General features: G+C 38.3%; 1 protein-coding gene across 1 annotated transcript in view; it reads left to right on the top strand.

Annotated features, from left to right (window-relative positions):
• The window catches only part of npm1b (nucleophosmin 1b), a 43,333-nt gene extending 31,321 nt beyond the window's left edge, over positions 1-12,012 (top strand). The window contains exons 9-11 of the mRNA XM_052150279.1: positions 5,856-5,963; positions 7,139-7,213; positions 10,627-12,012. Coding sequence (XP_052006239.1) covers positions 5,856-5,963; positions 7,139-7,213; positions 10,627-10,671 — 228 coding nt within the window. The 3' untranslated portion in view covers positions 10,672-12,012. The remainder of the gene's footprint in view (positions 1-5,855; positions 5,964-7,138; positions 7,214-10,626) is intronic.
• Positions 12,013-13,761: the final 1,749 nt, after the last annotated feature.

Genomic DNA, 13,761 nt, shown 5'->3' with positions numbered 1-13,761 from the left:
CACACAGCATATACACATCAATTGATGTCCTTGCACTGAGACTGAAAGTTTCCGCCACTACTTAGTACAGGTTGCCAGTTTGAACAGGGCCATGATGATTCGCCATTCAACATCAGGACCAATATCAGAAGGGCAAGAGCTCCTTTTTGATTGCAATTCTGTCTTCTGATTGCTTTTATTTGTGAAATTAAAATGATAATTTAAATGATTTGAATTGGGGGAATTAGGGACATCTGGGAGGCGAAAGGTACACAATTAGCGATATACACACATTTCTGTATGGAAACGCTTAAGGCCAAATTTATTTTGTGATAAACCAAAACTTATGAGACAAAGTGTTCTTTTAAGCATGACGTCATCACGCACACCATTTTTATTGATAAAAGGCCATTTGAATGGAAACGGGCAGAAGACGGCAAATTTAGCAAAAGAAATTGCACATTTTCACTTTGTCAATAACAAAACAGTGTGGAAAGTGGATGAAAACTAGGTTATTGTAGAGCTGTGAACATCCCTTAATGTCACAGAAAGAGATATCTATTACGTTTTGAAGTTATGAGATCGATCACTGCTTCCCAGAAACATCTCGACTGGCACCCTTAGTAGGGTCATAGAGGACAGAGAGAGGTGCATTAAGTTTGTGTGTGTGTGTGTGTATTTGTGAGTATTGAGGACATCTGATTACACCAAATGCTAGCGTGCTAATGATTAAGTGCCGTCCCCTGGCATCTGTAATCAGTGTCTGGCGTAGATTAAAAAGCTCGCTGTACTCTCTGTCTGTCAGCTGTCTTAACTCTACAGCTGTCCTTTCCCAACAACAAAAAAGAAGACAAAAACGCCCTGCTATATAATGACTCCACCACACCGGGCATTCTTGGCCCACTGCCAGTCCTGTGTGTGTGTGTGTGTGTGTGTGTTGTGAGTGCATTTGTCCTTTAATCTGATACCTTTTGATCTATTGCATGCTCGTCAATCGCTAAAGAGAAAAGGGGGATTATTTATTTTGTTCTTACAAAGAAATGATTGGAAGAAAGAATGACAGGAAGACATTGTCCATTACTTCATGTTCCTCATTCCCTTTCTGCTTTCATCTAGCAGAAAAAAAAGTTCTGCAAGTTTCTTCCAGAGATGTTCATCCATTCTCCTTGAAGCTAAACTGCTACCGTGTCACACTAGGTCAAGAAATACTATGAATTAAGTGTTTTCACACTTAAAAACTAATTGAATGAATCAAACTTGAGTCATGTATGTCAAAAAGTGAACAAAATACCCACTCTTACGATCAACTACACATATCACAATGTAAAAATTTTATATATAAAGTAAAAATTGTCATTTAACATCTATTAGCAGTAATTAATCAACAATTAATCATTAGCGGTCGCTTGACTGCAAGTCAAAATCTGCATGAACTCAACAATGAATAAAGGCGGTGCCTGGGTAGCTCAGCGAGTATTGACGCTGACTAAAACCCCTGGAGTCGCGAGTTCAAATCCAGGGTGTGTTGAGTGACTCCAGCCAGGTCTCCTAAGCAAGGAGAGGTCTCCTTGGCCCGGTTGCTAGGGAGGTTAGAGTCACATGGGGTAACCTCCTTGAGGTCACGATTAGTGGTTCTCTCTCTCAATGGGGCACGTGGTAAGTTGTGTGTGGATCGCGGAGAGTAGCATGTCCCTCCTCATGCTGGGAGTCTCCGCAGTGTAACGCACAACAAGCAACGTGATAAGATGCATGGATTGACCGTCTCAGAAGCAGTCAATCCAACTGAGACTTGTCCTCCGCCACCCAGATTGAGGTGAGTAACTCCGCACAAAACAAGGACCTAGTAAGTTGTGGGAATTGGGCATTCCAAACTAGGGAGAAAAGGGAGATTTGAAAAAATTATTTGTAGGCACTTTTGACGGTGGACAGGGGTCATCATGGGCACTCTGACCGTTCTGTGGCTATGCTGCTCCTTTCGCAGCAGGGTGCAATGCACTGTGTGTTGTGACACATTCCTCCCATAACCATCATTAAAATTTTCTGTGACATGTGCCACAGTAGACCTAATGTTGGTTCGGACCAGATGGGATAGCCTTCGTTGCCCTCACGCATCGATGAGCCTTAGGCGCCCAACATCCTGTCGCCTCTTTGTGGTTTGTCTTTCCTTGGACCACTGTTGGTAGCACCCAACTTCTGAGCAGGAGCACCCCACAAGTCTTGCTGTTTCAGAGATGCTCTGATTCAGTCGTCTGGCCATTACAAATTTGATCCTTGTCAAAGTCACTCAGGTCTTTACTCCTGTCCATTTCTCCTGAGAGAACTGATTGTACCCTTACCATCTAATCTACCCAGACCTTCACATGTGGCCTTGTTAGGAGATGATAAACCTTATTTGCTTCACCTGTGAGTGGTCATAATGATTTGGCTCATCAGTGTATATAGCCTACATATTCATCAAATTAGGGTTTTTTAAAATTATGATTAACAAGATGCGGCATGCTTCTGTAAAGTCAAATTTTTCTTTGCATGCCTTAGCTTATATGTTGAACACTTGATGATTATCTCATCAAAGTAACAAACTATACATTAAAGTGATGATAAAATATGGAGGAATATTACCAATTAAACATATATAGATACAGCAAATTCTGGCAAGGTGTCAGTGATTGTTTATATTTAAAACCCTTTAACACTGCCCATGAGAGGGGAAAGAAACAAAAAGCTATTGGCAAATATGTGTTCATTTTGCACAAAACTGATTCCAGTTCCAAAAGCAAATATCAGAGAAGATGACTCATTTTGATCTACCTCTAATATACAATTTAAATTTACTTTAAATTAAGTTTCACAGAACTTGTATACATGGGCATATACAATTTGTCCAATAAAATGCTCTCTAGAATGAGATTGTCCCTTGACACTAAATTGTAAATGCCACCTACCTCCGACTAGCAATAGCAAGTAGCAAATCTTGGTTCACAGCTATTACATAACTTAAGGTTAGTGGGTATTTTTTTTTATCACAAAGCAATGAGCCCTTAGATATGCCTTGCCCAAACTTCCTGTTTAATTAGGAAACATGTCAACACAGGAAAGAAAACAGCTTAGCATGTGATTTCATGCGGTCTTTAGTGAAACCCTGAAGCCTTCATTTTAGTTTAGAGCTAAATGCCATAGGTTTGAGTTTTATTACCTATTTTGCAATAGTTTTTTTTTTTTGTATAGTAACCTGTAAAACTCCCAATTAATTGGAATTATGAACATTTGAAAATAAAGTGAACCTGGTGTGCTTTGCGCTCACAATTAAGACCATATGCTAACCAGACTCCGACTACCTCCCAAGATGTTCCAGTTTGGTTCCTTTGTTGGGGTCTGAGTTCATGTGAAGCGTTTAACCAGAGTTCTTGCGAACTACCCTCAGACCCTTAAAACAAACAAAGTGAACACTCTTGGGTTTTTGCATCCATCTGTGCCAGTTTTAATTGCCTTAAGACTACACAGGAAGCACGACTTCCACTAATATGTCATATACATTTGCAATGATGAATTTAATGTATGTACAAATAATCAATTTAAGTTAAATTACTCTTCGTGATTGAGGTTGAAAATGTAATAGCTGTTGATTTTTTTCCCCCCTTTTTCACCCAATTTGGAATGCCCAATTCCCAATGCGCTTTTAAGTCCTCGTGATGGTGTAGTGACTCGCCTCAATCCGGGTAGTGGAGGACGAATCCCAGTTGCCTCCACGTCTGAGACCGTCAACCCACGCATCTTATCACGTGGCTTGTTGAGCGCGTTGCCACTGAGACATAGCTCATGTGGAGGCTTCATGCCATCCACCGCAGCGTCCACGCTCAACTCACCACGCTTGGATTTGACCTAGCGAACTCCAGGGGTGGTAGCCAGCATCTTTACCACTGAACTACCCAGGCCCCCACTGCACACACACTCTCTCCATCACTTAATTTCAATCACTCTCTCTCTCTGTGTGAAAAACAAGATTCTGTCCATCATTGTAACCCTGCAATCAGTGTGGATTCCTGGCTGGGCTGCATGTGTTTACAGGCCAGTGTGTGTGTGTGCATTTCGCCTCTTGTGTTCATTTCAACAAGAAACTGCAACAAAACAGAAAATGGCATATGAAACTCAGTTTGCAAAAATTAAGTTATGGTAACTTTCATTCTATGAGACTAGGTTGGCATCATTTGAAAAACAATACATTTTTAATGTTTGTATTAAAGACCCACCTACATTTATTCACTTACTCCAACATGATTAAGCAGATAGAGTGTTGAACTTTGGACTCGGAGGACCAAGGCTCAAGCTCAGCCAAGCAAGTAAGCTGAAAGTGTCCTTGAAGCTACATGAACTGTTGCTTCAGTAAATGCGCTTTTCAAATCACATATGCTTTTAGAACAGTAACGGCTAAGCTTAGGGTACAGTTTTAGATTAGAGAAATGTTGCACCCATTAAAACCTCCATCTAACATTCACCTTAAAAACTTTGTTTGATTACAACACCATACTCGCTTTTGGAGCCCCTTACTGGACATTACCCTTGGAAACTTTAGTGAAAGGTGTAATGAAGCAGAAAGGTGTCACGTAACTTTCATGAGATCAGACTGCAAATGTGGCATAGGTACCAAATACTTTTTAGAGCCACTGTAAACTTGTGGTTACACTGCTAGGACACCTGACTTACATAGATCCACTACCTTGACACCAGATGGGTAGAAGGAAATGCAAGATGACTTAGTAATGTAAGTTAGTGTTGAGAAAAGCTCTAGTGTAATTTTTTTTCAGATGCCACTTGGTTTGTTATGTAATGCAATGAAATTTAAATGTGTCCAAATACTTACTGGGACTACTGTAAGTCCTTGTTTTAATGGTGCTGAAACATTTAATTGTTGATCTCTTTTGAAAGTGAGGGTGTGAGTCAATGAGGATCTTGTTACTGAAAAACAAGTCGTTTATTCTTCTTCTTGGCAGAGCATCTCGTCCCCCCACCGCAGCTCAGAGCTCAGGACTTGTCCTCTCCTGCATAGAGGCAACGAACAGATCATTTGTACCATACTATGTTTGTCAGAAGATGCTTTCAGGAGTGCAGCAGACTCCACCATTTGTTAATAAGGCTGAACAGTTGTTTGTTGCATAAAGACTTAAGTCAGTACACTTACCTGCACTTAAAATCAAGTTTGATTTCAGTCAGACTAAAACAATAAGTTGTCTTTTAAATACCATGAAACGCAGACTGAAATTGCACCAATCTGATTCGTGTGAAGTCTGACTAACAGACCCACTAGATAATGCCACTGTAGCTTGGAACACTGCTGGGAAGATATTTCCAGTCAAGACTGTACAGCTCCTATCTATGGGAAAGACCAAAATCCCTTTGATTGACAGGCGATGTCTGTATCTAAAAGGTGATTGGCTCTTTTACCTTTAAGGCGGGAATTCCTTTCAACATCTGTTGACCGTTGGGCGTTCCCATTTCTCCCATTCATTTTAATAGAAGTGGCCCGTCTCTGCTGGTAGCCATCGCATATACAATAATTCAAGAGATCTTCTTTTGTCACATTGGTGGTGCATGTCATTGCATAGGCTTACGTGATTGCGTTTTTGGGGAAGGTTTTCATTTGTATTTGAAATGGTTACTCAAAAGGTATCATGGTGACATGTTACAGTATTTGTTACTAACAAAAAGTATTCTGAATATAAACCAATGGTATTTACAACCTTAGTTTTCTGATTGCAAATGGCATTTTGTCTAACTTATCAGTATTTACTGAGAATGTGACTTGTTCACTGTTTTAAAGTGTGGTTTTAACATGTTTTGCTGGGCTTAGGGTAGATGAACCGATTTTCTCTTATTCACAGGCACCACAGAAAGTTAAAGACAAGTCGGCAGCAGGGCCTTCTGGGAAGGCTCCCAGTGCTCCCAGCCTGAGTGAGGTCAAAAACAAACTGTCATCAGCAGTTAAAGAGGTATGTAAACAACTCAACCTATTCCCTTTCATACTTACATTGGTCTCTCTGCAAACTGTGTATCTGTTTCTTTTGGTGAACTACCAATAAAATGCTGATTGTTCAATCTAAATAAGCTCTCCATTTGATGTAGTCAAAGTTCTGACAAACAAACACACATGTCATGTGTTAACGGTAAGTCGGCCAAGTCAACAGACGCAGTGTTGGTCAGATGTTAATGAGGTGTGTGAGTAACAAAGTTGAGGCCGGAGGGGGGATGACCAGCTCTATGATATCACCGTATCGGCCCTGTGCTGGGATTAAGCAGCCTTCCTGGGCCCACCTGCTTATTTCCTCAATCAACTCCTAAACACATTGATTCACTCAGCACCCTGACCACTAACTGGAGACCACCTTAGTCACCAGGGTCACCCTCATCATCATCTTTTTCTTCTCTATTAGAGCCTTCTTGATCTTATTGAGGGTCTCATGTCATCGGTATGTTCTCAGAAACCGGTAAACAAAAAGTAAATACGCAGCAGGATAATTAGAGTCAGTATATTGGGTTTCTGTAATGTATTAAGATTTTTTCTCTCTCTTTTCCAAATTGCAATTTTGACAATTAATATCAGTATGTGTGTGGTATGTTGTCTATTACTAGAGACGATGACACATGTCAGTAGGGATGGAAATGGTGATTGTCAGATTATGGTAGTAGTGCGGTGTTTTGTCTATATTGGTGGAAAATTGCACGTTCGTGAACAGTTAATGAAACCAAAAGTCATGAAAATCAAAGTGTTCCTGTATTTTTTTTAAAATTTTTTTATATATAAATAATCCTGACCTTACCCACCAGTATGTAAGAACAAAAAAAAAAACGGTAAACTGCTGGCTGATATGAAACTGGAAGGATACAGCAGATGAATTGTGTTGAGCAGATATGATGATTTGTGTCCGTGTGATTTCATTCAGTCTGCTGTAGATAAGGGGAACTGGAATTAATATATAGGCCACAAAAAAACAAAAAATAAAATATGCATGTTCACTGAAGTGCGTCCAACACCCAAAGACTCACCCTGTTCATCACCGCTGCAGCACTCTGGCACAAAGTCAGAATGATCTCAGCACCTTGCAGAGAGACACGAGTCATGAAAAAGAGCCTTTTCATTTCTTCCAAAATATGTTTCTCTGAACAGGGGAAGTCACTTCCAAAAACTGAACAGAAGTTTGAGAACTACGCTAAAAGCTCTTTCAGGATCTCCGATAAACAAGTGAGTATCGCCCCTTTCATAAAGCACCATCACACTGTGGCTAGATTATTTGTAGCATTTGTACGTTGTGGAAAAGCATGTACAGCACTTACAGCACTGACACAATTTATCAACACTTCTAAGAGCTCTCTTATGTAACAAATGAGAGTAGTTCACTTGTGTAAGGATCCACTAGATTAAGACCCTACTGCTGAGAAGATGAGACTCCTCAGAAGAAATGGGTGAAGATGCTTCGTTAATTAGTAATGTCCCAAAATCATTTTACGTGGGTTGTTATACGTGTTGTGGCAGTTTCCTGGTGAAATGAACACTAGAGGCCAACTGATAGTGTGTTGCACTTGTGATGCAAAGGATCGGTTGAAATGTTTTGTTAAAGTGGGTTTGTTGCAAAAGCGGTGCTGTAAGGGCTTTTGTGGCATTGCGTTAAAGGGGGTGAATTTAGAGATGCAACCTTTGTAGGGTTTGACAGTCAAACAGTTACTGTTAGAACACTAAAGTACAGCATGCTAAAACCCTCTTCAAGACATAGTATTGCTAAATTGGTGGTGTCTACATGATCCCAAACCAGTGTAATTATACAGGGCTTCTTTTACTCAGACTAGACATTCACACAACCCACCAGCTAGTCGAGTTTGAAAATATGCACTTTTGCACATCCCTGTTCGACAGCCAGCAGAAGATACACAAGCATTAGCATGTTGTGTTTCAGAGGGCTGGTTGGGGATGGCATACTGAGATATTCCTGCCTCTCTCTTTTTTTTTTATCAGCAAATGAAATATGCACTGAATGACCTCTTAGCATCAAAAAAACAGGCGAGAACTGTCAAGACCGACATCTTTAGCTGTGATTTAAATCTTTCGTTCACTCATTCCCCTCTCTCTATCTCTTCTGTCTAGTTTTTTTCACAGTCTTATGTGTCAAGCTGGGTGTTAACCTAAAATATTGCAGTAGTGCAAAGCAGCCCTCACAAATGGCAATGTTTGGGTCAAAAGAGAAAATTCTCTTAACTTAAGCACACTATGGTGTCTGCTGTTGCTCCTCTTTTCTCAGGATAAATTATAAACAAGAGAGTGCAGAAGTCAGTGTAAGTGCTTGTGTATGTGTGTCTGTGTGTAGTGGTACCAATTAGGGCTGGGTGATGTATCAAATACATGATATTTTTGTGATGATTTTACTGCCGAAATAAAATGAAGCACCATCGTGAATTAAATGGGCTTTTTGTGTGGCCATTAATTTTCCTAAAGAGTGTCAGTAGACTAGTTTAACAATTCCTCCTTGTCTTGCTACTCGTGCATATGAGAGCGCTATGACAGAGATGTTTTAATAGCATCTTTGATTTAAACTTAGAAAAAATAGTAACAAATGCTTTTAGAGTTGGTAAATGTAATTTTTATTTTGTGAATCAGTTCAGCTTCAATTATTCAATACAAATCTGATTTAAAGAAAATTGCCGTCATCAATTAAAAATGTAAAGGCTCTTAAAAATATGTGTAGCTAAATAACTATTGATTATAGTTTTATTGGGGCATGTAAATTAAAATGAAATTTTCTTCTGTTAATTTAGTTACAGTGTGGAAAACATGCTTTATTATTTTGAACTTGATTTTTATTGTAATTATTTACCATGCCTTGAGGGTGCCTGAGCACTTTGGGCACAGTGTTACCTAGAGGTGCAGAAATCTGGAAAATTGGTTTTTGGACCATTTCTTTTGAGTACTTTAGGCTAAAATTATGACACCAAAACAAAAATTGATAAAAGACCTTAAGATCTTGTCCTGAAATTCCATATGAAGTTTCAGGATGAGTGTCATCTAGTGGTCAGAAGTTATCATAAATGGTTCAATGAACAAATGTCCTTGTTACTGCTCGAGGTGGCAATGCTTGCTAAGCTGCTGAGCCTGCTGCTTAAGTGCTCGGCCCTGGTAATTACTGCTTGCAGCTATATTTATTATTATTATTATTATACAACAGTAATATATTTCTGTAATAAAATCTTGCCGGGGGCATTGCTATGCGGGCGAGTTAAACCAATTTAGCTTCAAGCTTTTGCTAAAGTTAACATTAAGCTTTTATTTTGGGGGAAAACTCCAGTCAACAACAGCTGTATGCTTCTCATTTTAACATCTTCTCATCCTCTGTCCACAAATACCTGGTGCTATGGGTGTATTATTTGTGTTTGTATATTAACTTTTAGCAGTCTAAAAGCACGGTCACATTTACCTTTGCTTAGTGAAATTCCGCGGGCGAAGAAGGTGTGTGTTAAAATTAATTGCCAAGCAGCCTCTTTTTAATGCTGCACTTTATATTGTGGGAGAGTGAAATTAAAAAGAAACTCCCCACTTAAATGATATCCCTGTTGATTGTGAATATTCTGTGTAGCTGTGTATGAAGCAACGTCCACACAGAGGTTACTACCAAACCAAGCAACTTCTTAATGGTCAATGTGGCGAATATGCCTGTCAAAATTCACCAGACTTTAACTCCACCAGTAATTTGTGAGGATTCCCGTAATTTGCGCGGATTCCCATTGAAATGCAGAATTTCACCATATTAAGGTCAAGTGATTGTGCCTTAACATTTTAGAATTATGCAAAAGGATCCAATTAAAGTGAATGTGGAGCGCTTTAAATATCTGGAGCGCTCTGTGCACGTTAGCAAACTTAACTGAACTCTGAGCAAATCTGTTACTCTGAGCATGAGATTGAATTGTGGAGCACAGAACCACACTGAAACCACTGTATCATGAGCCTCATATGTGCTCTTAGATTGTGTAGTACACTTAATACCATACAAACAGAACAGCTGCACATGCAGACTATTTATTTAACTAAATCACATTAATGTCATACTAATCTCACATTTAATAATAATTTAATAATATCACAATTTCAATGAATTGTATTGCCCTACACAAGAGTTTGAGTAACTGTGTTTTCATCCATAATGAGTTGTGTGATTTGAAGCATTGCACCCCATGCATCTGTCATAGAAACATGTCTGAGGCATTGCAGACTTTGCTGAGCAGGTGTCCTCTCAGATGTAGAGTGTGTGTGTGTGTGTGTGTGTGTGTGTGTGTGTGTGTGTGTGTGTGTGTGTGTGTGTGTGTTCTCGAGCAGAAACAGCTCTGGGATCACAGCAGGCAAAGAGATGTGAGACATATCTTTGTCAAGTAGAGGCACTAGTCATACCCTCTGGTATGTGCAATGACTGCAACCACTTCCTCTGGGCTCTGCGCTGTAGTTATACCCCAGACACAGCGCTAATGTGGAGCTTTTTGTCCACACTGACTCACACAGCTCTAATTATTAAGCATCCAAATGAGTCGCTACATTACAGAAACTCTGTTCCAGCCTCACCAACTCATCCTTTTTCCCCTCTCTCTCTCTGTCTCTCCACGTTTATTTTCTCGCAGGTGATCAAAGACCTTTGGAACTTTTTACAATCACTGAAAAAGTAATGGCTGCTCTGCGCTCCCCGTCCCGTCCCGGTGCAGCAGAAGTCTGGGGTGAGCCAGTTATTGCACTTAAACTGCGATCTGGCCTCTTCCCCTCCCAATGCGATCTGCCTGCTCTTCTCTGCTCTCTTCTCTCATTATAGAGACGGATGGAGCAGAACGGGCCTCAGCAATCGCAGAGATACCACGGTTAATGTTTTATCTGTTTTGTTTTTTATTTTAAAAAAATGAAAGCTGATGATTTGTTTTCTTTGTTAAAAAGGCTCTCTTCAAAGAACATTATTGAAATGTTTCAGTAAGGCTGATATCATTTAAAAAGCCACTTAAAGGAATATTCTGGGTTCAATACAAGTGAACCTCATTTTAAAGAATTTCTGTGGCAAAAATATCGATTTCCGTCTCTTAAAAATACAAAAATAGCAAAAATCAGGGTTTCAGTGCGGCAAATACAATCGAAGGGGTCTTTAAAATATTTGCTGTTTCAAAAGTATAGCCACAAGACGTAAATCATATGCTTGTTAACATGATTTTAGTGTGATAAAATCACTTGTTAACCATTTCTGTGTACATTTATAGCCAATACATGGATTCATAGTCATGGCAATGAAGTTCTAATATTGGATATAACTTTGAACAGATAAGGTTAGTAAGCAATTGTATCACACTAATATCATGTTACTTTTGAAACAGTGAGTATTTTAGGGTTTATATTCTGAGTCCATCCACTTCCATTGTAAAGGTTTCTCACTGTAACTGATTTTTTCTTTTTTTTTAAATATAGAACAAACGAATCAAAATGATTTTATGTTGTAATAAACATTGTGTTATAAATGCTGTCAATTGAGCTTAACTTGCATTTAACCTGGAATATTCTGTTAAGGGTCTCACAAAATCATGTTCAGGTCATATTTCAACTCAAAAGAAAGAAATAATCCTAATAATAAATAACAATGAAGTAATAATGAAGCTTATTTTAGAAACTTTACGATTTGTTGCATTGTGTCATTACTTCTCTTTACTTGTTGCAATAAGTGTATCACAATTTACATTATCTTAATGATTGTTTATTATTATAATTGTGTTGCTTTTGATCTGTGACCCAGACCTGTTTTTGTGAAATTAACCTTTAAAAATAAAAAATTATCATTTGAGAAAAGGCCACTGAACTGACATTGATTGATGCTGGTTTTGTGAGGCTCCTTTTAAAAAAAAAAAAAAGAATTAAAATGCAAGCATGAAAGTATCTGGAGGAAAACAGCTCTTTTGCTATGCCAGCCATATACCAACTTATGGTTTCTTGATACCACTATGTAATAAAAAAACAAGTTAATTCTAACTTTATATCTCACAATTATTTTTGTTTCGCAATTGCAAGAAAAAAGACAAAATTGCAATCGTGACTATTTCTTGAAATTGCGATTTATAAAGAAATGCAAGTTGTTATGTTTTAATTGTTAGATATAAAGTCAGAATGACTTTGTGTGTGGCAGGATCCGGCTCTATAATATGGTGCCTTGATTATGCCACTGAATAAATAAAAAAGAAGAGGTAATTCTAACTTTATTTCTCGCAGTTGCAAATTATAAAGTGAGAATTACCTTTTTTATTTAGTTTTTATTTTGTGGCGTAGTCAAGAGATACGACTTCCATACCTGCTTGCCTCTGGTGTATGTTTGAGAACATAATCACTTTTTTCTGTAAATAGTCCCTTTATTTCAATGTGTAAAGATGGCAGCTGAATTGCTGAATTTGATAATGCTATATGTTCCACCCAATTCGTCTGGCATGAATGTTCTGACTGAAAATTCTGTCTAGCTTGCAGTATTCTGTGTAGATCTCAGTATCCCACTCCGCTGGGATTCCAAAAGCCTTAATCATTAAGGTTTTCTATCATCTCTCCAGTGCTATAGATGCTCTGGGAAAACTTCACTTGAAAGTACAGTCAGAGGATATCTTTTAAAATGTGATTGGTAACCCATGATTTAGGTCAGTAGGTATGACCACAAACGTTTTGTTTTGAAATCCAGATTTGGTATGTTTTCTGTCGATGTTTTATCATATTTTGTTTTATTATTTTAATGCTAAACAGTGTGAGTTTTTAAAACCCTTTTTTTTAAAGTGGAATAGTCTGCCCTCGATTTAATTCCTTTGGTTTGTTGCTTATCTCCAAAACTGTTTGAGGAAGAGTCTGAATCTAAAGTCTGAGGATATTTCTCCGTCCCCATAGAAGAGCGTTCTCCATTTCTCCTGAATTTACACCTTATTTACTTTTTTGAAGAAGCAGTGTTTCAGTTCCATCTTTGTGACTTCCTATTCTTGTCTGAAACTGAATAAAAGAGTCAACTGAATAGAACGTGTTGCCTTTTCTATTTATTCTGCTGATTTGTGGGAAAAATGGCTCAATGGTTCCTAAACTGGAATCTGGTCAAATCCATATCCTTCACACTGGAACAGAAATGTCATTCAGGATTATGATAATGGATCTGGATTGGGATAAATATGATTTGCTTAATATGTTTTAACTCATTTTACAAAAGCCTAACCATATAGTTATTTTTTCAAATGAGTCTGTTAGACCTCCATGTTTGTAACACATGGGTCATTCTGTGCCAACTTGTCATATTTATTGATTGATTTTTACAGGTAAAAGATATACAAATGATGATGAAAGGCAAAATATTAAATGCAGTGGATCAATGTTTAATGAGTAATCCATTAAATTGACAAAATGGCAAATTTCCACTGTGATTTAGGAGCAAAACTACAGAAACAAAATAACCTTAGAAAGGTGGCAGCAACCTTTTATTTAACAAAACTAGGTGAAGTTGAACAATTACTGAATTGAACAACATTGAGAGCCCTATATCATATAAAGGGCCTTAAAAATGAAGATATGAAAAGGAAAGTTTTTTCTGAACCATAGTCTAAAAGGATATCAAGATATCTTTAATACTTCTGGAGTTGTAGACACTCCAACTTTTGAACACAAATCCCAATTTTTAGACACACCTTTGGCATATAATGCAACAAGAGGTGCTGAAGTCAACTTATATTAGCAACTGACCTACTCGTCTCTGTGTAAAAATAAAATAA

This window comes from Xyrauchen texanus, chromosome 19 (genome assembly GCF_025860055.1).
Source record: "Xyrauchen texanus isolate HMW12.3.18 chromosome 19, RBS_HiC_50CHRs, whole genome shotgun sequence".
Taxonomy (NCBI): Eukaryota; Metazoa; Chordata; class Actinopteri; order Cypriniformes; family Catostomidae; genus Xyrauchen; species Xyrauchen texanus.
The sequence above is the reverse complement of the archived record's forward strand: the minus strand, read 5'-3'. Positions and strand labels throughout refer to the sequence as shown.